Source organism: Equus caballus, chromosome 26, assembly GCF_041296265.1.
Source record: "Equus caballus isolate H_3958 breed thoroughbred chromosome 26, TB-T2T, whole genome shotgun sequence".
Taxonomy (NCBI): domain Eukaryota; kingdom Metazoa; phylum Chordata; class Mammalia; order Perissodactyla; family Equidae; genus Equus; species Equus caballus.
This window is the reverse complement of record NC_091709.1, coordinates 26,513,590-26,541,278: the sequence shown is the minus strand read 5'-3', so window position 1 is coordinate 26,541,278 and position 27,689 is coordinate 26,513,590. Positions and strand designations below refer to the sequence as shown.

At 32.6% G+C, this 27,689-nt stretch overlaps 1 protein-coding gene across 1 annotated transcript in view; it reads right to left on the bottom strand.

Moving 5' to 3' along the window:
- Positions 1–395: 395 nt before the first annotated feature.
- NCAM2 (neural cell adhesion molecule 2) overlaps positions 396–27,689 on the bottom strand; it is a 490,396-nt gene continuing 463,102 nt past the window's right edge. Inside the window, exons 16-18 of the mRNA XM_023629946.2 lie at positions 18,883–19,087; positions 9,308–9,427; positions 396–5,789 (exon numbers count right to left, since the gene is read on the bottom strand). Of these exons, the coding sequence (XP_023485714.1) occupies positions 5,678–5,789; positions 9,308–9,427; positions 18,883–19,087 (437 nt within the window). The 3' untranslated portion in view covers positions 396–5,677. The remainder of the gene's footprint in view (positions 5,790–9,307; positions 9,428–18,882; positions 19,088–27,689) is intronic.

The window sequence follows — 27,689 nt, the reverse complement described above, 5'->3', positions numbered from 1 at the left end:
AGAAAGGCTTGTTAAAACACAGACTCCTGGGCCCCTCTTTCAGATACTTCTGATTTAGTAGGTCTGTGGTGGAGTCCAGAAATTTACATTTCTAAGTTCCCAGGTGGCTCTGATGCTACTGGTCTGGGGGCCATATTTTGAGAACCACTGCTCTTACCAACTGTTTATTAATTACACTCTAACGTAAATATAAACTGTAAATTCAGTAAACTTATTGGGCACCATGTAGAAGCCAAAAGATTGTGACTCAGGATGAGGCAAGATGGCAGAAAGCCTTCTTTTCTTTTAAATATATAGAGATTTGTTCAGGAAATTTTAAAAACTGAAAGTATTTCTCAAGTCATAGGCTCACTCATCGCAGAGATCTTATTCAAAATAAACAGAAAATGCAACACTTTATTAAAGTAAAAGTCTCTTTACTATTAATATACAAATGGTGAAGAGTGACAATTTTGATATACTGTAAGCCATACTTTCAATGTCTCTCATAAATACAAAACTTCAACATTTGCAGAATAATTTTTACAGTTTAGACATATATATACAGCATTTCATAGGGACATACTATATTGAAACAATAAGAAAACTGAGATAGCTAGCTTAAAAATATAGAAATTGCATGGAATATATAAGTTCAAGAAAATAAAAGATAGTATGTTTTAATGCATACTGAACACAGCATAGAATTCACATACCAACAAAAAAGGTTTTTTAACTTTTATTTCTAAGTTCACATATTCCTAGTAGAGTTTAGAGGCAAGTGCTAAACCATGAACATTCCTTTAAGAATTGGAACAAATATATTTGCTCTTAACAGAATCATTTATTGTTTATAACGCACGTTGTTCTCTAAGAAATCCTAGTTGCAAAATTGAATCCTAGGTTCTATTTGTTAACTTTCTTCTCTGGATTTCACTAAGCTCTCTCCTTTGCATCAGTGTAATTGGCCTTAATTTTCATCTTAGGGATGGACCCAATCCGTGGTCCAGCACATCGCACACTGAGGTCCTTCTTACCTAAACAAAATGTAGCTCACCTTGCCTTTCTCGATTCTTTCAGTTCCCTGTTCCTCTATTCCCCTATGCCTGCTTGTGATGTGAAATTTTCCACCCGTCATTGTTTCGCTTATTCTTTTCCAAGGAAGGCTAAAATTAGATGCTAAAAGATATATGCTTTCATTTCAGGAAAAAAGAAATAAAAAGAAGTGGCAATATTTCACTTATATGGGCAATTTTTATATTAATAATTATACATCATATGGCCAAAATCCTGAAAATTATAAAAAAGAATTAAAGAGGTGGTACCTACTAATGTATTTAAGTTATTGATAAAATCCTATAGTGAATAATGAACTATTTTTATAAGAATATTAAGTATGTTATTAAATAAATATTAAGTATTATATATAATTTGACTTTCATATAAGGGGAAATAATTAATCTATTAGCATTCTTGTATAATGTTGTGAAATAGCTGCATCTCCATGGGTAAATGGAAATTTCAAAAAAGGAGAGGAGGGACCTGGAAGTAAATTTTATTTGTTCAGCAACTACTATGTCTAGGCCTTTGTATAACTGTCTCATTTACGTATATAATTGTTTTATCTCAGAGCATTATTAAGCCCACGAGCAGAATACTTTCTCGAAAGATTTCATTTTCTGATGGAAGTACTTCATTTCTGTGATCTTCCACAGTCTAATTTTAGCACATGTTAATATATCCATTTGCAATTGCAATTTGAGAGAGGATGTAAGAATGGTTCAAAGGATTAACAAAAAGATGCAAAACTTTTCTTTCTAAAGATAAATAATGCAAACAATCTTATTTAAAAAAATATCTTCACCTACTCATAAAGTTTCTTGAATAAGCACTCTGGATATGATTATGAAAAAGACCTCCATGAGGGGTTGAAATAGAGCATCTACATTATTCTCTATGAAAAAGACACTTGCAAATTGAACAAGTAATTGTAATATGCTATTCCAATATTCCTTAAATTAAGAAATGGAGATTATTCTTTCCGTCTCTTTAGTTTCAGATATTTTCATCAGTGATTATCTTACCATCAACAATAAAAGACGATTTATGATCCCAAATTGAATATGTAACAAGAATAATGTAGACCCAAGTGACACCATAATAATTTACTCTGCCTTAAAAAGTCATGTTTTCTGTGTCTTACAACTGGTAAAACTCAATTTCAACAAAATCTAGAACGTATTTATTGTCTAGAACAACAATACAGAACAAATTAAGTATCTTTTGTGTAGGCATCAAAAGAATTATTTTGTCATGAGTGGAAATAAGTTACACAGTATCAGCTGCTATATTTAGATTTTGTATGCAAGGTAAAGTAGTTGGAATTGAGTTTGTCCACTGAATGTAAATTAGAGTATCATTCTAGTGTTATAGATATAAGCAAAATCTATCAATAAAGTTTGCAGTTGTATTTTTTCTTTTAATAAAGCAGAAAGTCATGCTAATGCAAAGGCACAAATACATTTTAATTATTTAAAATAAGAAGCATAAAATAAAGATATGATTATAAAGTTACCATTAATTGTTGCATTCAAATAAATAATTTGATTAATAAAATCCTTTATATAAATGTTTACTTCAAAGACTAAGATTCATGTAAACTTTGATGGATCAAATAGTCTTTGAAAAATGCTATAATAGAAATTAGTGTTAAAAATAAAGGAAAACTTGAGAAACATTACTTTAATGTTAGACATTAGTATCAATAGAATGGCAACAAATCAACTCACAAAAATAATAAATAAATCTTTAGAAACCACAATTCTTAAATTCCTTTGCAGATCATTGTAAAATTTGTTGACACATTAATTTGTGCCAGTTTTTAAAAAAAATGTGCTAAAATGCTGATATTACTGTTCCCTCTTATATGTTGTTGGATATAGATTGTCATTGCCTAATTGCATATAACCTATCAAGAAATTCCAATATTTTCAGTGATATCTTTGCTTCTTTGTTTAAAGTAGTATAGAGTTCTGATTATTTAACCCTACTTATATTCAGTCAACTCTTTTTGACCTTTTATAGTAACATTTAAGAGTACTCAGATAGTAAAAATATGTATACAGTTATATGGATATGTTTTTGTCTAGAATATGAATAAAAAATAAGAAAGAGATTATTTGAGTTCTCCACATATTTTACAATTTACTACAAGCCATCTCTTATTTGGAAACTTTTACAAAGGAGTAATTTGGAGCATTCCACTGTAACATTAAAAAAAAAAATGTTTATCACAGTATTGCCTTGCTCCTGCATGGCATAGATTTCAAAGACAAGAGATAAAGACCACTTGGACAATTGAAACAGTGCACTTGAAACAGTCTGTCTACAATTAGTTCCAGATTATCTGTTAACTTCAGATCATTACTCCACATTAGTGGCAAGAAATTTAACAGCATATATATATATGAAAGAAATATTTAAGTAAATTGCTTTATATGGAAAATCCAAAGAAATGAGAGAAACAAAACTTTCAAATTGAGAAAACACAAAAGTATCTGTTCTTTATTATGATTTCTCTACTCTTGAAGTAAAGCACGAATATAACAGTAGTAAACATGCTGAATTGCTGTCTCAGTTTTCCTAATTCTTTCACCATTATTAGTTTAAAACCATGTAGCCCCATGCAGGAAGATTGGCATTCGTGGCTACGTTATTAAGCCCAGTTACTTTGCACAAACTAATTCAAGTATTTTAACTAGTTTTAGCACATTGGTACAAAAGAGAAAAAAAACTAAAATAAAACAACAGATGATCAGACAAACATAACATAAACATCAACAGTCAAATCCATCAAAAGACCAGTTGGATAATTCTTGCTCAAATTTTTAGGTAGGCACAGGAATTCTTTTCCTTCAGAATCTGCCATAAAGAAGCAAGGAGTGATTGCTGCGTTATAACCCTGTAAATTATGGCAACGATACTGTGGATATTTAGTGCCTGAACATGCAGATGGGCACAGTCTGTGTTGCTGATAACCAAAATTGTGTAAAATTAGTTAGTTGTCTCTCCTTGACTGATGGAGCACTTTTCAAGCACTTTATAAATAAAAATATTCATGAATGGCATTAATTTTATATTTAATATTCATCAAATTATCTCTATAGAGAGACATCCTAAGGCGGGTCGCTCTGCATTGTTAACATTCCTCCAACGTTCTTTTGGTACATATTCCCCAACCAATCAATGTTTGAGTATAATACCACCTGAAACACTAAAGGTTATGAATATGATGGGGCCTAAAGAAACCTTTGGCTCTCTAGGGTAAGAAACAGTCTAAAACCTGCTCCCCATTGGTATGTATATTTATAATCATAAATACATTTTTTTACCTTACATATAAGTGACAATCAGGTTTCAATCTTTTACCTCTGGGAGCTTGCATAGCTTGGAAGTTAAGAAGTATTTTATTCTGGCATAGGTCCTAAAACATAGTAATATTAGAAAGTTTGTGTTGAACAGTTAAAGAATTTCTTCAACCAAAGTTTATCAAAATCTTAAAATGACATCTAGCTACAACATCCAGAAGAAAAACAGATAGTGGCAATTCAGTTGTTTATCACTGACACTATTATGCATGTTTAAATGCTAATTTCTCCTCAATTTAACCAGTAAGGATTTCAATTTCCATTAGCCAATTACATTTAATGATTGACCTATAACACTGGAAAAATAAATTTTTAAGCAAAGATTATCTAAAACAATAGGCAAAAAATGTGTATGAGGATATGGTTTGAACTATTTGGACACTAAAGATTTGCTTTTCGATAAAATTATTTAAAAAGTAAAAGATAATCACATATTTATAAATATATCAAGACAATATTGATGTTGTTCCCATTTCAATTTACTTTATTTGAAGCTGAGGGCAAAAATCAATATTATTTTCACTTGCGATACATTTTGTGTAATTCATTGTGAATGAATATGGCATATTTAAGAGAGAGATTTACGCAATCGTTCTAATCTAATTTTGTACACAACTAATATTCGTTCAAATGGGTAACAATTTTGATCTGGCACTTCAGTCTATCAGAAATCAATGTTGAAATAGCATTGTAATTATAACTTAAAAAGAGTTTTCCGAGGTTTCTCTCAATTTTCAATATCTGCTAAAGATACGTGGCTCCTTTAAGCTCAGGTTCCCTGAAATTCTCCTGATAAAAAGTCTAACCTTTATTGAGTGTTTTCATTTTAAACCGAAATCCACTTTAATAATCTACTTGCCCAAGATAGGATTAAAAAACATGCAGGGCTTTCTTATACATTTAGCTCATAAAGCTTTTGTTTTGTATTCTTCTTAAACCCCTATTTGTTGGAGAGGTCGTGATACTTAAGAAACAGAGCGCTTTAGCCATATAATCAATTGCAGTACTTCGATCATAGTGTCAAATTGATACCCAAGAGCTGGTGCCAGTCAGGTCTCTATATCTAAATTCATAACAAAATAAACAACAACAATAACAACAACAACAACAACAAAAGGAAATGGACTATGGGCAGGGGTATTTGATCGTATGTATATGTGTACAAGCTATTCCAAGCTAGAAGTTTCCCAAGAAATTAAGGTCCATGGAATCATTTTGGTCATAGGGTCACTGCAATCCAAATGCTCTTTGTAGCCTCTGTAATGTTGGTGTTATGCTTTGCTGTCATCCTCTTTTGATTGGATGATGTCATTAGAAACCTTAATTTCTATAGTTTCTGGATTTAGGACTTCTTTCCCATTTTCTTCTTTTAAAGGCAATTTTCTGGAAGGAAATACAAAAATAATAGTCTTCATTTGGTAAGGCACATTAAGGTATCCCTTAATATTTCACTTATTGTTTTGTAGCAGGAGATATGCTACAATTATTAGAATAAAAACGAATCAGATTTGTTAACGTAATATTACACTGACAGAAAAGTAATTGAAAAGAGAATAAAATAATATTGTCTATTGTCAAAATGTAATGCAGAATGATGAGTGAAAAAATATATTTGTAGATTTAGATGCACCAACTCGCTCATTATAGAGTGGCTTAGGTTTGATAACCAGTTGTTGATATTAAAAATATAATTCCTTTGGAATGTAAAAAAGCCAAAGCATTTTTATACGTCAACTAGACAATTTACTAGTACTCAGGTTTTTCAAGTAAAAACAATCGATAGTTGCTGCCATATTCTGTTATACAAACTTCAGAAGCTGGGTGAATTAGCAATATCCTTTGGAACTTAATGCAAATAAATATATTTCAGGACTTTCTCACTTTTTGAATTCACTGTCTGTCTTTTTCCATTGGTCTCTTTTCACTATTTTGTTTTTCTTGTTACCTTTGTGACATCTATGAGCACTCTTTTTTCAAGAGTTGTTTTCAGTTGTAACCTATGAAGCAAGAGCAACCTTTATTTCTTAAATTAAGACAGCTTCACAAATCTTACTATTGTGGACAGATTTTTGGGACCCCTCTCCCTGGTCTGACAGGAGACCCTAACAAGACAACTGCAAAGGCTTTAAGTCGGTGCAATAAAATCCACGCTGTGCTGTGAAGCAGGCGTGCGGGCCATCTTCATCTTGCGTCACATGACCTTGCATCCCCACTCCTCATGACAAAGATGCCAGGTGGACAACAGGAAAAGATAATGGGTAGCTCCCTCTCCCATTTCCCAGCTGCATTTCCTAGAGATTGAAGGAATAATTAAAGACCCTGGTCCTTGCCTCCCTGCACACATAGATAACATCAGCATCTCTGAACTTTGATGTATAACCAGGAAATTCTTGTTTATGTTATCTTCAATGTGGAATCTAGAGAAAAGTCCAGATGCACTCTATCTCTTTTTTTTTGTTGACACATATGAAATCTAGTTGGAAGATTTTTTTTCTTTTCCTCTTCCCTCCACGTGCACTATTTGTGAAAGAGAGATAAGCTGCACTTAACCTCACACCCCTGGGAGCAGCTCCATCAGAGCTCTCTGTTGAACTGGTTTCCTCGCTTTGAACTCGTCATGCTGATTATTGAAATTCTTTCAGTAATATCACCTAGACTCTTTATTTCAGTCGACACTAGGATGGCAATGAATCAAGATTTCTAGTTTTTTTCACCATTCTTAAATTCACTATGTTTTACTATTTTTTTAAAAGAATTGGCACCTGAGTTAACAACTGTTGCCAATCTTCTTTTTTTTTTTCCTGCTTTTTTCTCCTCAAATCCCCCCAGTACATTTTTAGTTGTATATTTTAGTTGTGGGTCCTTCTAGTTGTGGCATGTGGGACACCACCTCAACATGGCCTGATGAGCGGAGCCATGTCTGCGCCCAGAATCCGAACCCTGGGCCGCTGAAGCAGAGCGCGCGAACTTAACCACTCAGCTATGGGGCGGGCCCCTATTTTTTGCTAGTTTTACTGTTATATCTTGGGTACACGGTTTGGGGGGTAATTTTTCCTCCCTTGACAAAATAGTTTTTCCACATCAAAAAAATTAAGTTACAAATAAAACTCATTCACCTCTCCGACTTTAGCCTCACCATTTTATGGGGCAGTGAATGCTACTATGCTAGTTCCTCTGAAATTTATTTATAATTTATTTTATATTTTTGAATGAGAAGGGTAAACCATTGCATTCTGAAGCTCAAAGCTATTTTGTGAAAACTAACCAATTGAAAGTAAGTAATAGGAAAAAACTGCTTAGATCCATTTCTGGAAGAGAAGTAGCATCTAGTTTGTATTACTAGGGTAGGCTCTTTTACATGTGTTAGAATTATTGGATTCCCAGCTCTGCCCTTCTCTTGTTCTGTGTACTGAAAACACTGACAATAAAAGATTATAAAAACAACAAGTCACTTCTAGCATCCAAATGTAAAGAAATTCAGAGCTCGGATGGGAGGTTTCAAAATGCTTACTATGTCCTACTCAAAGAACTAAGTAGTGAGTCTGTAATTAACCAGTGTTTGCAACTAATTTGCGGATGGTGTACTTTTGCGAATATTATTTTTCACTACTTATGTTTGTGTTGTTTTCTATTATTTTTATGTTGAATATTTTTTTTCTATAGTTGAGACCCAGAGTAGTTATTTTGTTTTGTTCAAAACACAGCCCTGCCATATGTAAGGGTATTTTCTTAAGTAGTTTTCAAACACATCTATGTATCATTGTAACTGTTAATTAATAGACAGGAATTTGATTTGTTGTGTAATATTTTGCGTCATTAAAAAGACTTCTGATTTGTAAGGTCTCTACAAAAGTTAACTTCAATTTAGAGAGTAATAATCTCTATATGCAGTCACTAAAAACAGCCTGAGGATTTCTACTGAAATTTTAGCTACAGAGTAGTACTTCATATATGTCTAAATATTCATCGTTTCAGCTCCTTGAGAGAACACAGAGGGGGTTTCTGAAACAAGCTATTGTCTTCACCTGTGACAACACTTTGCTTTTCATTCAGCATGAGAAGCCTGAATCAAATTTCTCTGCAAGGGAATGCTAGCTGGTAAAGAAAAAAGGAATATTTATTTTGAAAAACAATAAAGTTTAAAAGTCATTTGGGTGAGCAATATTTAAGGAATAATATGACAGCCATGGTTTTGTTAGTATCAAATATAGCAATACAGCACTACTATTATTATTGTCAAGGATGCCTTTGGCTTTAATCATCTTAACTTTCATGTGTATGAACATCATATTTGCTTATGTTCATCATCTTTGCAGGTTTAGCTGAAATACCTACTGTGTTTTGAATGGAGCCCTGATGGATGCAGAAAGAAGTAAATAACATAATCTTGAATAGAGACCAAGCACCATTTACTATATACTCATTAAAGTGATAGTTTAACAGTATTTCTTCCTCTTCTTAACAAATATTCTTTCCATTTTTAAATAGACTTGTGTATAATCCACCCTATTTATTTCTATTTTAGATTGTCATATTCATATTTAAAGTGATGACCAATTTCCTCACACACCTCTATCTCAGTGAAAATCAATCAAAGTTTGAAAGTACCACTTTCTTAAAGAGTAAGATTAGTGTAGGAAAACCCAACTCTGTAACACATTTCTGTCTTTTTGATATTTTGCATAAAATTATAAAAATATGTTTGAACAGTAGATTACTCAACATTGATACAGAATTTTTGTGTGGAATGTCTCAATAGAAAATAGATTTTAGATGTACTTTCATTGAAAAAGAAATACTTTTCTATAAATGATGTTATTTGTAATACATGCTACAAATAATGCTAATGTGTTATCACTCTCAAAATACTTCTCTATAAATAAGCACTTGGAGCTACATACTCAGGCTCCGTTAGTGGTGTTGTTTCATTCGGCTCATTTACTGGGCTCCCATCTTCATGGTTAGTAATTCTTTCATCTTCTGTTCTCATCTCCACTATTGGTTCTTTTGATCCATCTTTCCTAGAGAAGTAAAGAAAAAAAATCTTACGTATGTAATGGAAAAAAGGATGCATTATGGAGCATAATTTAAAATCTCCATCTAATCCTGCCTCCCTCCAAATAAATCCAACATGGTCATAAGAATACCACTAGGAAATTTTTTCCATTTAAATTCATCTAATCATATATTTTTCACTCAGAAAAAAAATAGAAAGATACTCCATTTTGTCTAGAATTACTTTTCTCATTAAAATTGTGTTATTTTGCAAAAGTAGTTCAAATTTTAAGTTTTATTGTGTCATTTCTTTTAGGAATTAAATGAAAAGTATTTTTGCTGAATAAAATTTATGACATGAAATTGCTTTCGTTCTCCTGAACTAGCCATATACGTTTAAAAACATCTTTTAAAAATTTGAAAAATAGTATCAGAAATATTGCTTCTATTTCAAAATTTGTAAGATAAAATATATATATGTTTTATTGTTTTAAATGTCTCAATTTATATGAATGATGTTAACTATAGTGCGATCATTGAATTTTAACATATTCATGTTTTCAAGGAAATAGTTGAAATAAAAACAATATTGTAACATATATACATGATATTTTTGTTTATAATTTCATATCCATGTCATCTTTATTGGATTTCTAAAATATGAGAGTGAGTGTAATTTATCACAAATGTGAAATGTAGAAAGATTACTGCAAAGATTCACACCCAAAAAAATGAACAGAAATAAGAAAAATAGGAAAGACATTTGGTGAAGATAAAGAGTGCAGTGAAATATAAGGGTTGGAAATGACCCACTTATAACACAGGTTAATAATTTGGCACACAAAAAATTTAAGAAAGAGGTGGGGTCTTCACCTCCCCAGGAACATAGTCTTACATACAAACCCTCAATTGAACTCTTACGTATTTACAAATGAGTTGAAGACTTATGTCCACCTGAAAATCTCTACATGAATGTTTATAGAAGCTATACTCTAATTGACAAAAATTAGAACCAATCAAGATGTCTTTCAACAGGTGCATGGATAGACAAACTGTGGCACATCCATATAACTGGATATTACTCAGCAATAAAGAGAAATGAGCTATCAAACAACAGAAAGACATGGAAGAACTTTAAATGCATATTGCTAAGGGAAATAAGGCAGTCTGAAAAGGCTACATACCATGCAAATCCAATTATATGACATTCTGGAAATGGCAAAATTATAGAGATAGTAAAAAGATCATTGGTCACCATCCCAGGGGTTCAGGGTGAGGGAGTGAAGGAGAGATGTAATGGTGGAGCACTGGGCATGAGAGGGCAGCGAAACTGTTCTATGTGATACTGTATGGTAGATAGATGACACTGAAGTTCGTTCTTAAAAATCAAGTAAACCAGGATTACACACAAAACAAAGCAAACAGCAAAAACCTAACAATGGCCCACATACTTAACAGACCTCACAGATCTTGAGATTTGAACAGGAAAATATTAAGGATGATAAAACACTTCTGATCAGGTGGCAGGTTTGAAAACGTTGCTGACTATGTAGGTACCTCACAGACAAATACATCAAAATTTGAAGGATGTGAGTCAGTAGAAATAGAAGAAAACCTAGAGATCAATAGTGAAGAACTCTTTATACCTCTAAAACTCAAATGTCTATGGGAGCTGGTGATTCAGAATGTTTAGCAGCATTCTCTGATTAGGAGCTCCAAATAAGTGCAATCAATATAATAGTAAAGATGATTAAAGAGCCTATCACCATTAAATTTTAGATTTATGTTGTTTGCTTATTTGTTTGTTGTAGTTTTTATTCTTCAACTGATTCTTTTAAAAAATTCTTCATGAAACCAATGCTCTTGATGACATAGAGGATGATAGTATTTGGAAAAACGTTAACTATTAATGATTCTGAGCAGAAAAGTGATTCGAAGTTTGGATTTTATTTTTAATTGTATTAACAATAGATACAGGTCTATGATGAAATGAAACAGATTGCAAAGAAAAGATAATGAACTTGATTTTAATTGTATCTTCTCTACTGAAAATAAACACATAAACAAACAACTTAAACTAGAAAGGATAAAATAAATTTTACAGAAAGGAAATGAAAGTGTAGCAAGAGAAAATTGTGAGTTGCTCTAAAATCCTTATTTTTGTTTTTAATGATCTTTTAATTTTTAAAAAGCTAGCATGTTTATGTACTATAAAGTGCTACAAAAAGACAGAGAGGGAAAAGTGAACCTCCCTACCATTCCTTTCTCACAGGATATTTAGTTATTTATCAGAGAGACAATTACTGATATATATTTTATATATATATATATTATTTTTTTTTTGGTGAGGAAGATTGGCCTTGAGCTAACATTTGTTGCCAATCTTCTTTTTTTTTTTGCTTGAAGAACATGGTCCCTGAGCTAACATCTGTGCCAATCTTCCTCTATTTTGTATGTGGGATGCTGCCACAGCATGGCTTGATGAGCAGTGTGTAAGTCTGCACCTGGGATCTGGGCCTGTGAACCTGGGGCTGCCGAAGTAGAGTGTGTGAACTTAACCATTATGCCACCGGGCCAGCCCCATCAGTTACATTTTTAAATCTTGTTTTCAGAGATATTCTGTGCATGTACCAGCATATATGTATGAAAGTGCATATAGCTGTTTTTAAGCACATGGTAACATACGAACTGCATGTAATTTTGCCTTTTCAATTAACATTAAGTATTAGCCGGAGCCCATGAGAAAACATTTAGAGCTGCCTCTCTCTTTTTCATGATGCATCCCGTCCTGTTGTACGTATACACCACCACGTATTTGATCAGGTTCCAAATGACAGACATTTACGTTGTTTCCAACCCTTTCTATTACAAGAAATACTATAAGGATGATCAAGTTAATATTTTACTTACCCTTATGTGAATATATCTGAAGCACACATATAATTTACGTGAATCTAATTCCTATCCTGTATAAATTATATTTAATTATACTTGAAGTGATATCAGAATCATTACCGATATTTCCTGTGGAATTATAAAGAGTGACAGGATAATATTTTGTTGAAATTGGCATAAAAATGTATGCCATAATTTATGGACAATTTCACAGTTTATAGACTGGTAAACTTTCTATAAATTCTGGCCAGATTTCTGGAACTGATTATTATGCAGAAAATGATGACGAGTATAGCAGAGCAGTTTAGAGGATGTGTCCTGGAACCAAACTAGCTGGCTTTCACACTCACTCACTGCATAAGCATTTCTGTCTGCTGTTGCTTGATTAGCAAAAAAGGGATGATAATGATAACACACTACTTTCTGCAGAGTGCTTAGAAGGGTGCCTGACATATATGCAGCACTGAAACAGTCCTGACTGTCATCAGTATCCGAGGAAGGCAAGGAGGATTGATGTTAGGAAATACGTTACTAAAACTTGCAACTTGAACAAGTTACGGAAAAAGAAAATGAAGATATCTTGATGCACACTGAGAAAAATTATTTAATAAAATTTACCAATTCTTGAATAAAAAGGTAAAGATTCATATAATTAATGGCATCATAAACAAACATCTCAACTTTGGGATAGACCGGGAAAAATATTTGCAACAAATACAACATCGAGTGATTGAGGGCCACATTATATAATCAACAAGTAAGAGAAAAGTTAAATAACTCTATGAAAATGTGTAAAGAATATGAAGAGAAAATTCCAGGAAAAAGTAAAAGGATCAAAATCATAAAACAAATAAGCTAAGATTCAATCTGGATCAGAAAAATTGTAAATGATATTATTTATTTATTGTATTGGCAAAAATAAAAATAAATTGATAATATTCAATGTTTGATAAGCTGTAGCAAAATATACATCCCCCAATTTTATTGGGAGTGAGAACTGGTATAGACTTCTGTGAGCAATTTGCCAGTATTTTTTGGTTTTGATCCCTCATTCCACATCTAGGAGGTAAGCGCACATTTACAGAAGGATTTATGTAAAAAGGAAGTTCAAAACAGCATATTTTACTTGAATATTATAAAAATATTGACAGTTTCATCTAAATTGTAACAATGGAGAAGTGCATAAATATCTTACGGTATCTAATACTATGGAATACTACTTATGAAAAGAATGAGTCAGAAATTTATGTCTTGAAACAGAACATTATTGAAGCTGCATTCTATGTAAGAAAAAACTGCAATAATAGATATATGTATATATACAGATTGGTGTCTGTGTGTGTGTGGGTGTGTGTGAAGTCAGATGTAATTCTTGCCTTTGTTTCCCTATAGATAAGGTGTTTATTTCCTCTACCTTCTGTCAGGAGTTTTTCTTTATCTTTGAATTTCTGTAGTTTGAAAATGAGATGTCTAGGTGTAGTTTTGTTTTGTTTTGTTTTTGTTTTTGACATTTTTCCTCCTGGATGTTCTCTGGACTTCCTGGATCTGTAGTTTCATGTCTGACACTAATTTGGGGAATTTCTCAGTCATTATTATTTAAAATATTTCTTCTGTTCCTTTTTCTCTTTCTTCTCTTTCTGGTATTCCCATTACACATGTGTCTTGCCTTTTGTAGTTGTCCCAGTTCTTAGGTAGTCTGGTTTCTTTTCGATCTTTTTTCTGTTTGCTTTTAAGTGTTGGCGTTTTCTATTAAGATGTCCTCAAGCTCAGGGATTCTTTCCTCAGCTGTGTCCAGTCTACTGATAAACTCATCAAGGGTGTTCTTCATTTCTGTTGTGGTGTTTTTGATTTCTAGCATCTATATTGGATTCTTTCTTAGAATTTCCATCTCTGCTTACATTGCTCATTTCTTCTTGCATGCTGTCTACATTATCTGGTACAGTTCTTACCGTATTAATTGCATATTTTTTAAATTTTTTGCCTGATAATTCCAACATCCCTGTTTTATCCAAACATGGTTCTGATGCTTGCTCTGCCTTTTCAAATTGAATTTTCCTTTAGTATGCCTTGTAATTTTTTCTTGATAGTGGGACATGATGTACTGGTTACAAGGAACTGCTGAATATAGGTGTTTGGTAACATGGTGGTAAGGTGTGATGTGGAGGATGCATTCTATAGTCCTACCATTAGGTCTCAGTCTTTTAGTAAGTCTGTGCCCCTGGACTGTGAACCTCACAACTGCTTCCTGGTTTTTCTTCTCCCCGCTCCTTAAATGCAACAGGATGGCTAGAGTGGGCTGGAGTTGGGTGTTTCCCTTCCCATATGTGGAAACCTAGAGGGGACTGGAGTTGGGTATTTCTCTTTCTCTACATTGAAAAGCCATTTCCACATACATGCACACATACATACACAAATTTTAGCTAGTTACTTCTTATTATTCCTTTATAATTTAGTTCTTTTACAACTTGCTGAGACAAGTTTGGGTAAATTTTTGGGGTTTTTTTTATGTAGCATTTATAACAGAATTTATTTATTTATTTATTTATTCGATTTTTTTTTTAACTGAAATGTGTATTCCCTCAGGGTAAAAGCTAGATCTTGGCAGGGACTAGTTTGCTTTTCCTCGCAGAATTGTGTCTCTGGGGTTTAGAATACTGCCTGTTTATGCAGGTGTTCAATAGATATTTGTTAGTATAAATAAATGCTTGGGTAAATAAGAGTAAAGTAGTTTGATAAATTAGGAAGCATTAGCCATTTTTATAAGATAAACTATGAGAATGTAGACAAATGTAAATTTAAATTGTTAAGAGCCAAGTAATAATGAAATATTCTAGAACTTTAATGTCATCCTGTATGTTACTGGTATTCAGCTCTCTTTTTTCTGCAACATGATGCTCTTTAAACAAGAATTCTCTAAGTATGTAGTTATGTAGTAAATCTACATAGTCTTGTAACTTGTGATAGCATGAAAGAACTAGTCTCGTCTCGGAATGCTTGGGATCATGTTTAGAAACTGGAATTAATTTAATTAATCAAATCAGTAATATCCTATTTCTCATTGTGAGTTTATATAACCTTTTTCAAAAGATTATATATAATCTTTTCCCAATTTGAATGATGAACTTTTGAAAATGAGTTGAAAACTCTTTTCCCAAGCCAAGAGAAATTATGATATAGAAAGTTGTGATGGATAATAAACGTGGAGTGAAACATGTGTTTTCATCTTCCCAAGTCTTTAAGGTTAATAAAACTCAGCGGGATTTATAAACAGATGAGCTGGTGGATTAATTAACAAATAACAGAGTCAAATAAAAATAAATAGCAGAACTCAAATCATTGTTTTGCACGTGGTTATCAACATTCCTTCAGTTAGTTAAGACAAAAACATGATGATCCTTTTTAACATCTCTCCTTCTTTCACCCCAAAGTCCAATCAATCAATAGCAGTTGACTCTACGTCACCTATATCTAGAGTCTATACACTTTTATGTGCCTATAGTGCTACAACTTTGGTCCAAAAGATCATCATTTTTCACCTGGAGTATTTCAAGACCCTCCTACCCGGTCTCCCTGATTCTAAATCTTTCCTCTACATCTACCAACCCTCCAGTGATCCATTCTTCATGAGTAGCTAAAGTAATCTTTAAAAACTTCCAGTAGCTTTCTACACAGAAAAAAAGTAAAGTTTCTTACTTTGACCCAATAAGATTTAATATTTCATTCCCTAGACAAGTCTCCAACCTAATATTTGTACCCGTCTCTCTTTCTGCCTTGCACTACTCATGTTAATTTGGCCTTTAACATACTAAATTTATTCCTCCCTTAACAGCCTTCATATTAATTGTTATATCAGCATAGAATGTTCCTCCCTGATCATTATATGGCCCCTTATCACTCACACTTCAGCTTAAATTTCAACTTCTCTGAGAGGACTTTATGACCCAATCTTTAGTAACAGTTTATCATTCTGTTTTTCTTTTCTTTGTTTCTTCTTCTTCTTCTTCTTTTTTTTTTTTTGCTGAGGAAGATTGGCCCTGAACTAACATCTGTTGCCACTCTTCCTCTTTTTGGTTGAGGAAGTTTGTCTCTGAGCTAACATCTGTGTCAATCTTCCTCTATTTTTGTATGAGGGATGCTGCCACAGCATGGCTTGATGAGCAGTGTGTAGGTCCGTGCTGGGGATCTGAACCTGCAAACCCTGGGCCACCAAAGCAGAGTGTGTGAACCCAACCTCTACGCCACTGGGCTGACCCATGTTTTTCATTTTTTTTAGTGCTTATCACTACCAGACATTTTAATTTTTAAATGCTGTTTATCATCTGTCTTCTTGCATTAGAACATGAGTACCGTGTGAACAAAATTCTTATTTGTTTTGTTCAACACTTTATGGCTAAGTTGTGTAGCAGTGCTTGTTATCTAGTATTTATTCCATAAATATTTGCTCAATGCTTGAGCAAGAATGAAGATGTATAAAATTCATCTTTGATTTATGTGTGAATATATATGTATACACATGTAACATATGTATATATGTGTAATTATGTTACATAATACATTATTTTCTCAATATGTGAAAAACAAACTAAAACGAAGTTTGGTGATACATGTATTTAGCTAATGAGACAATGTAAAAGCACAGCAAGTTGTTAGGAAGTAGAATATTTTCTTATGAAGAAAACAAGAGATATTTGACAGTGAATTGATCCCACTATATTTACTATGTCACACATTGATATTCTATTCAAGTGTGAAGCAGAATCTAATTCCTGTTGTTCTTTTCTATGCTCTCTGTCCAAGTAAGTAAGTGGCATTTTGATTGAGAATTGAATCTATTTTTTTAATCGAAAATGTATGCTATCTAATGTGGCATCTCATGAAGTGAAAATATTTCTTACAGAGTATCCATGAGAAATGGATCGCCTAGTAGGATTGAAATAATCTTAGAGATCAAAAATAATGCAGCCAGGCAGAATGGATTCGCCTATATCCTTATGCCTAGAAAGTAATGTATGAGACCATACATGCCTAAATGTATGCATAGAAAAATGAATAAAATGGCTCAATAATAAAAAGCAATGAATTACTGATAGATAAAACACCATGAATGAATCTTAAAACATTATGCTGAATGAAAGTAGCCAGACATGAAAGAGTACACATTGTAACAATCCGTTGATACCAAGTTCTATAGCAGCTAATGTAATAACATACAAATTGAATTATGTGGGGGTTAAGTGAACTAACTGTGTTTTTGAAACATAAAAACAATCTGATGAATTGAGGGATGGATAAATGTGGAATAAAGGAAAAATAATAAAATATTTATTATAGAATCCAAGTAGCTGATTTGCTGTAGTAAACTCTTTGCTATAAAATGCTTTCAACTCTTTTTTATGTTTGAAAATTTTCATAATGAGATGTTAGAAAAGTATGTAGTAGAAAGACTGTAAGATTAAAAAAAGTAAAGGAGATGTCCTTAACTCTTAAAGATGTTTCTTTTTCTTCTTTTTTTTGGGAGGGGGGCGGGAATTAGGAAGATTGTCCCTGAGCTAACATCTGTGCCAATCTTCCTCTATTTTGTAAGTGGGACGCCACTACAGTATGGCTCAATGCTGGTGTGTAGGTCCACGCCTGGGATCTGAAGCTGCGAGTACCACGCAGCTGAAGCAGAGTATGTGAACTTAACTGCTATGCCACCAGGCCAGCCCCAAAGAATGTTTATTTTTAATTGCAGGGTTTAATATACACACATATGTATATATATATACAAACACACATTTACACACATGTACAAACATTGTGTGTATATGTGCGAATGGGTATACTTTTTTGTGTTTTCGAATTTTTTTCATTGAACCTATTCAACTTGTGGAATTAGATACAAATCTATGTAAAGATGAACGAAACAAAGAAGAAGTGTTAAAACGTCTTAATTACTTTTATATGATGAGAATGTTCTACAAAATTTAACTGCATATTTTCTTGGAATTCATACTCTAATTAAAAGTGATGTCACAAAGAGCTCCAAATTCTAATATACAGTCATCTTTTGGTCAAAATTTGAAAAGTGAATTCAAAATCTGTAATAATATCTTGCATAGCACACATAACATTTTCTGTACAGACAATCTTGAAACCTATATGTAGCCACTTCTTATGCTTGTAAGAGCTGGCTTAATTTACGTTTCTAACTCAGTTTAATTGAATTTTTAACTCAAATTGCTGTTGATTCCCTTTTTATAATTCAATATATACTGAAAAAATGGTGAGAGAAATCATAAATGAATAAATTTGTATGATTATCTATCATCTATCTAACTTCAAATCGAAATAATAGAAGTTATTTTTAGCGTAGAATCTGTTTTAAGTTTTATTTTTTAATACTTTATTTTCCAAGTCATTTGGTTCTGCAAGATGTTGCATTTAAGGTCATCTAGACTTAAGATCAGAAAGCAGGCAGGGCAGCATCCAACATTCTTATCGTAGAACTCTTTAAGCTGCTCAGAAAACACAGCCCTGGAAAAAGCTCCCCAGCTTGCCTGTGGCCCGCATGTAGCGTAAGGTGATGCGGCTGCCCGGTACTCACAGGTATGCAGCTTTTCCTTCCTCCAGTTCTTTACTTTTGCCGCTGGAGCCGCTTTTCTTCCCGCACATTCTCCTGGTGATGCACATCAATAAGCCACATTGTCGGATAAAGAAGCAGCTGACGTCGGTTACCACGAGGATTAACAAGAGCGCAGCAACTCCCAGGCCAATGACTGCTCCAAGCCCAAGACCATTAAAAAGTGTGTCTTAAAAAAGAAAGAAAAGAATTTTCTTAAACCCCAAATTAGGAAAGATTAGACAGTTAATTTAAAAATAAATCTTTAACTAAAGAGACAGGAGAAAAGTGATCGTCATTGGCCGACTTGAATTTCATGATTGTTGAGAGCCATTCTCTGGTTTTCAAACAATATTGGAAGCAACTGACATATTAATAATTTGAAATATTTTTTACAAACTTTCTTTAGAAAAAGCTCTTAAGCGACTCTTCCTTCCATTATACTTCTTGATTCCCTGTGGGGAAGATAATGAATATTATCGTATCCCTGACTATACTCTGTCAGAAAGTCACAGCCATTAATAGATCATCATATCGTCAAAAAGAAAATATAGTCAAAACTCCTGAAAGAGAAGTGCTAAATAAATGTTCTATATGGAATTATTTTAATTTTAAGCCTTAAACTTGCAAATGATGGCTCCAAGCGCTTTGATTTGACAGGGAATACATTTTAAAATCTGTCTAAGAATATTTTTAAAATTATCATTTTAGAATGAATGGTTTACTTGTATTTTTCCAGGTAATATTCTAACAAATCATATGAGATTGGAGACAAATTTTTACAGAGTTTTGATACTTATGACCTTTCTGAAGTGTATCTTGAGAAGGTAGGGGAAGATGGGAGCCACTTTTTCTTGGCATCTGGCTGTAGGAATTCCTGAAAATAATGCCCAAAGTATCCATTTCACTGTTTAAGTATGAAGAGGTGATTGGGAATAGGATGGAATATGCTGACTGACAAGGTAGAAATAGCAAGACAGGCTAGTGATGGCAAAAATGAATCAAGAGTTTTATGTCTGTAGTTGAAAATGAGGGTAAACTTCACAACTATAAAAGTATACACAGGAAAATAAAGACAATGAAAGAAACTAGATTAAATTGGTGATTCTGTGTTTTCCAAAGGGGAAAAAAGAGGATTATATAAGATAATTTTATAGAATTATTCAAAATGATTCCTAGTGCAATTATCTTAAAATTTGCTTATATGACATTGTAAAATTATGGCTATCATTTTTAATGATAAAATATATTTATTACTCAACATCATAATGGCACGGTAAGTATGTAACTAATGTGGAATGCAAGTGACAGGTACAGGGACAGATGGAAATTTAGGTTGACAAAACCACTTATGAAAAAATACATATGTAGAACAAAGTTTTTCTAAGTCATATTTTTCAAATTAGATGTAATATTTTAAAAATGACCTGAAAGAATTTCAATCCAAAGGAATTGATGTAACCGCTCTTATTCTGAACCGGCCACTAATGAGTTGGTCTTGAATTGCCACATTTGTCTGAATTCTAGTTTATTTTTCTGCAGAATGACTGAGTCTCATGTTTACATTTATTTTATTTCTTTCAGGAATATGTTATTTATTTTTCTTAATGCTCTCACAGCTTGCAGACAGATTGGTAAAAAATCATTCTATTTGTAACATGGTGGCCTGGCACTTTACTCAGGCAAATTTATGGTTCACTTGTGCTGGAACACGAATGTATTTCTATAGCGTCTGCATAAGGTTGCAAATGAGAATTCCTTATGCACTGAACCAACAAACTTGGAAACACATGCCCAAACAAAGCATAATTTTGACTATGATTCTTTTATTTCTGATAAAGAGAAACAGGTAATAAATACAGAGTAGTGTTGGAGGAAAAATAACTTTTTCATGCCATTTTCAGAATCTCTTTCCTTTATCCAATTTTAACATGCTACCAAGTTGGTGATGGTCTAAGAAAATTGGCTAGCTAATATCCAGAGAAATTACTAGTTTTCACACAACTAGTCTCTTATCACATGACTTCACTTGGGGGAAAGACGGAGAAACATAAGTATTTTTTAGCCATGAGAATTTAGTATCTTTCTTTAAAAAGTTCCAATATACAAATGGAGAATGAGATTCCAAATATTATTTGTCAATTTTCAAAGATATATCTATATGCAAGATTTTAAAAAAAAAACTAGTGCCTCATGCTTTAAAAATAATATATCATGCAAACTAAGATGTCTTTTAGCAGTTAAAAAATCATTTTATACATTTTCTTGCATTATCTACTTTCAAATACAAATGATTCTCATCTGAATCTACTCTTAGAATATAATGGCGACAACTCACCTATGAAACACCTTTTACTGTATATAAAGACAAATTTTTTTCAAAATTCATAGGTGATTATTGATGTACTGCACAAGATCCAACAGCCAGAGCTCAGAAAAAAATACATATCTGATCCAGCTTTAGCCCCGGGGAAATATTGACCCAAGGACATTTGTGCTTTAAACTAGTCACTCCTCTCCTACTGCATTTAGGTTCCTTTCACATGCAGACATCGTCCTAGGTAGTAAATCCCACAGACCAATGATAATATATCTGGTCCATTATATAAACCCCAATTTACCTCTTTTAAGTATGAAGAGTCTTGCTTTGTACCTAAACGCACTAGATCTGGTTCAGAAAATTCTGGTTCCATCACTTACTGTAGAATGTCCCTGAGTAAGTCAGCTATCTTCTCTAAGGCTGAGATGCCTCTTTATTAAAATGGGGACAGTTACATAGACAACCACGACCACAAACTCGGTCATGGAGGTGCTGGAAAGATTGTCATGAATATAATAATGTATTTTAACACCTCAATACTTACTGGCCGGCACTCGGTAAAAATTTAACAAGTATTGGAAATTATTGTTCTTGTTCTTCTTCTTCTTACTCTTTTGCTATCACAAAATTCTGGAGAAATGAAATTTTGGTGAAAAAAATAGACCGTCTAAAGTTAAATTCACCTATAATAATATTTCTTTCATCAGCAATCTACAGTATCACTTATGAAGCATTAATTATTCTCTTGAGAATATAGTCATTTTTTTTAATGACTTAGGTTTAGCTAGTTGGCTTTTAAATGATAAATATTTTATTTGTGACCTTTTTAGCATTAAACCAGTATATTGATCTGCTTCATTTCCATCTTTAGGAAAAGCTCTTAGAAACATTATATTTGTAAAGCTTCCTATTGTGGAGGAATATTGGTGTTAAAATAGTGATTACTTTTTTCTAGAAAGACAAAATTATACATTTTTAACTTATGATTAAAATTTTTGAAGCTTAGTCGAATTTCTTTTTATGAAAAACCGAATATATTTTTATCAAGGCAGAGGAGAGGCACAGACGTCACATAGGTTTACGCTATAAAGATTCAGTTAAGTAGTCTTTTGAAAGTTACGTTTTTTAAAAAGATTTCAGGTTTAGAATATATTTAAATGCTCATATCCCATGGGGTTAGGCTATAATAGTTATGAAAGTTAAATTTCCTACTTTTTAAATTTTTTTCTGCTGCCAATTTACTCTAGAGTGTAACGTTTACTCATTTGTCTTGGAATTTTTCACAAATGAAACCATAACCATATGTGAATGACATCACTAGGATTTGAGCAGTAGCAATGATTTATTTTCTCAATAACATACAGAAGTTGTGTATAACGTTTCTTTATAAGTTAATTATGGTTTTAATTATTTAACAAATTGCTACTGAGCATAATAATTATTTAAAGGATTTTAAATTCATCTTTTCTTTACTAGCTTTCCAGAATAGTTACACATGTGCTTTATGCTGTAATTTTTAAAACAACTCCATTATGTAGGAAAACGATATTATCAGGTCTATTTTACAGATAAGAAACTGAGGTCCAGAGAGGACAGTGACCTAAGTCACACAATAACCCTTGGTATTAAATCTGTATAAATGAAGCCTATTTAGTTTCAGGTTTTATATTATTTATACCTGGGTTAGAGTCATAATTTATATTGGATATTCGGCATCAAATAATCAAGACGGGAGTAAAATATAGTGAATAATTAAACCGTGTAATTTTCTTACAGAAAAATGTCAATATCCATTTTTACCCTATACGTCTAGTAGACGAACAGCTATTTAAATGAGATGCAATAATGTAAATTATTTATCTATGTATTCTTGCTTTTACCTCTCTTTTAGCAATCATTTCATACTGCTCTTTGGAAAAAGGGGATTTTATATTAGAATTGAATAAGAATAAATAATTTAGGAGTCAAAAAGTCCAAACATCTATGTTTTGGTACATATGCTATTATTGGAAGTGAAATGAGACTGACTTTCTATAATCTCCCACCTAGATGTACCTCCCACACTTAGAAATTGACTAAATCAAGAGTTTTCCCCAGACTTTCATGTATTTCTATTCGAATTGTCATGGAAACATAAAATCAAAGCATTAAAAAAGAGAAACCAACTTCATTTCAAGTTTGTCATCTGAGTGTCTTTTCATGTTTCTGTTGTAGAAACTCACTCACTGACGAAACACTGAATTAATTTTCCACGAAATTTATTCCATTTGATAACACTAGTTTTTCAAAAAAAAATTGCAGTGTGTTCATGAAAATAGCCTTATTTTTTGACTCCTTAAATATTTAAAAATTATATTTAACATTTTCAATGTGTATATATAATCTCAAAATAGATTGAGAATTACTTTCAGACCTGGAATGTTGTGATAAAAATATGAAGTAAGAAATTTCTTTTTTAGAGCCAGCCAGGTGGCACAGTAGTTAAGTGCGCACGTTCCACTTCTGCGGCCTGGGGTTTGCCGGATCGGATCCCGGGTGCGGACATGGCACTACTTGGCAAGCTATGCTGTGGTAGGCGTCCCACATATAAAGTAGAGGAAGACAGGCACGGATGTTAGCTCAGGGCCAGCCTTCTTCAGCAAAAAGAGGAGGATTGGCAACAGATGTTAGCTCAGGGCTAATCATCCTCAAAAAAAAAAAAAAATTCTTTTTTAATTTAAAGACTCCTAAAATAGAGATTTGATTATTGCTCCCAGAATGGTGGTAGCTGTTTTAATAAGAGATCTTGCTAAATAGAATAAGTAAGCAGTTTAAGGGTGGGAAGGACAACAAGAAGACATTCAAAAACCCTTTTTGGTGTTGACCATGACATTTCTAGATACCATATCCTCCCCCAACAGAGGTAGGGCTACTTGTCTCCCGCTTATACTTTCTTCCTTCACCCTGCCTAGCGGAACACACTTTCAAACCTCAGAAGATCTATGGAAAATCTAGGTATAAACCCATACCAGCATGGTTACATATATACGACCTATGTGAAAAGAGGTGGAGCAGACAGCTTTCTGCAGTTGGGCTCCATCAAAGCCACAATAGTCAGCTACTTTTAAATCAGACATCTGCATTACCTAAAGACTTTTGAGGCTACATAGCTGAAAAGAGAAAAAGAAAAGGACCACTAATCCATATATGTTTCACAGACCTTCATTGAGTGCCTACGAAATGAGTGTAGACCTGGAGGGCTTTCCTGGCATGTCCTAACATAGAGTTAATAAAAACTAACAGGAACCTTTAGGCTTATTATACATCTAAGTTAATTTTTACTTAGGAAGCATAAGTTTCCAAAATTATATATATTATAACATATATGTTATATATATTATAATTTCATTCATTGGATTTCAAAAAAGATGACAAAGGATAAGATTTTTATATTAACAAAGGCATATGATTAATTGTAAGAACTTTCACTACAATTGTGATAATCTACTTGCATTACAGAAGACACACTCCAGGGTTATACATACTATTAAAGGAAAACATATGGCACTAATTTAAAAACCAACTACCATCCCTAAGGATTTCACGTATTTTCTTGTCGTGTTGTGTTAGACAAATTGTTTTTCAAAATCACCAGTCACTCATAGACTTGGAAATTATCTTACACTGATAAATATATGCTCTGTGATATTTTTCCTTGGATCCTCCAAATCAATGAAGACTAAGAAAGTGTAGTGTAAAGAGACAAAGTGTAGAAATGAGTCTAGGGTCTAGTTAGTTTGAGTCAACAAAATAATATTAAAAAATTTAATAAGCTTTGCAACTTTAAAAACAGAGAGGATATTAAAAATAAAGTGTAAGCACAATATTTCCCTGGTATATAGACAAAGCTGCAGCCTCCACATTTCTTGACATGACCCACTTGTCAAGAAAGAAAATAATATTCCCCAGTCCTGAGGAATCACAAGACTTTCTATTCTCTACAAGGAATACAGGAACTGCTAAAAAGAGCCCAAATTATCTAAGATTTCTCTTTGGACTTGATAGTTATCTCTCAGTTGAACTAAATGGGAAATCGGAAATCCATGCATGAATGCCGCATTTATATATTATAGATATTTAGAAAAGTCAATTCCAAAATATCTCTTTCCATTTCTCTAAACACCACATCTCTCTTGTGTGTCATTGCTGTGGGCCTCCTACATTTCCGGTGCCTGGTGTTCATCCCTGAATTGATGGACCATTCAATTTTGATTCATATTTCATTTCTCTGTTTCAAACAAATGTTTGAACCTCTGTGGTTCCCAGTGTCTGGTCGATACCCCTTTCATTGTATTAATTAGGAAGGAGAAAATCATTGCAACCTGCATCAGCAAGGATGATTAAAAATCCTATTTTCCATTAATTCAAAATTTTTCACAAAAATCAAACAGCAAACACAAAAGCACCTGTGAGTGGATTTCGTATTCTTCCTTCCCTCTAGGTGACTTCTTTTACTGCTTCCTCATAAACTCAGAGAAAAACTGAGTATATCCTCCTAAGATATGTGTTTTCTTTTAAATTATAAACAGGTAATATTGTATAATATTTATACTTTGAAAAGTGCAATGTACAAGTACAAAATATGAAAAGATAAGAAATTAAGAAGATGATATAAAATAAATATTCATGGAAATTTTAATATCTTATCTCCACAACGGTATTGTTTACCTCTTTTGTGGCCCACACACAATTGGACATATCTAAATCAAATGATAACTTCATTCTGTCTTATTACTGACATAATGTGAATAATAATTCCCAGGTATCCTAGCTAAAATATTCTTTGAGAATCATATATATGGAAGCAATCTGGGAATTCAAAAGCACTATACAAATACGTTCTTATTTCATTCATTGCACTTATTACTCATGCTCGCTTTGTTTATTGTAACTCTTGTTACTTGTTATTTGTTTATAGCATCTTTTATAAAAAAGTTAGATCTTCTCCATTCTTACCCAAAACCTTCCTAGATTTCAGCAAGCATAAAAATTTGAATATTGGTAACATTCATGAACTATGATGCATAGAAATAATTGTAAATGCATGTTTACATTTTACAAATGGTTTTTTACTATTGTCGTTTTTGATAAACTCTTTTCATTAAGGCCTAAGGTTTAAGATCAGTTTCATTCTTCTAGCTTTAGATGTGGTTTTCATTGTGACCAGAACTCAAGATTTTTAGTTTAATATCATTCCTTTTTTATTTATTCATTATTCATATAGTAAATTATGTTCTCGGTTATCCCCTTACTTCTATATGTCAAATTAAAATCTTTCTTGATCTCTATAAGACTAATGCTAAAATGAATGAAAGTATTATTAATAATATTTTTATTGTCTCTGATAGGTGACATGGACTTTTACTTAGTTTGGGGACAAGAACATACTCTTTTTGGTATTCTCTTCTGTAATTCATTTGTTCTCTTTAATTCACCATTAGTTTTTTTGTTATTATGTTACTTCTATTGTTATGGTTATTTTTCACAGTATTTTAGACTAATTCATCTTCATTGAAATAAAAAATAAGATTAAAACTCTCAAAAGAGTATTACAAAATGGCTCCAAGTCTCCTCCTTATAACAAAGACAGTACTTCTTTTGTGTTGTAATCTTTTACTCTGTCATATCTGGATTTCCTTTTGGACAGCCGATGGTATGCATGAGATAAAGAAAGCATTTACATCACTCAGCTCCAGCTTCCTGACAAAACACACTTATTAGTAGCATTTTAAGTTCACCCAAGTTCCTATTATCAAGATCTTTACTGAACTAGCTGAATGAGAACTGTGTGGGTAGAACATATAATCTTATGCATTTTTCAGTGGACAATTTAAAAGAAAAAAGTACGTAATGCCAGGAATATCTGTGATGGCTGTGAAAAGAGCATTGTTATCTGTGAAGAGAAAACTTCAGAGTCTTTTGTAAGAGACTGTATTTGGGGAAAGGAATCTTGGAACTTTAAAATTAAAAATTGGTAAAAAAATATATTAAAAATCAAAACTGAGTTATAATCATGAGAAAGTACATAAGTGTATGAAATTACACCAGTTTACAAGTGCTTTGTGACCAGTCTGAGGGATTTCTAGTTTTTAGGATCACACAAAAGTAATTTGCTGTGTTTTCAATGAATATGTATTAAATTCATTGGAGCTCATTATATATCTAGCAACAAATTGTAAAACTTCTTGTCGGAGATCAATGCGTATGTGGAAGTTCATTTTATATGATTTTCTAACTTCTTATTCCTTGATAACACTATTTGTAGGATCCACATATTCATTTAGAAATTTGAAAATTGCAGATTTTAAAAATTATAAGTAAAATTCGCAGCAATTTTTCAACTTCCTCAAATATATCGGTAAAGCCTAGTGTTGTTATTTGTATCTGTTTTAAATCCTCAGGCTATTTTCAGTATATTTTAATACGGTGGTCG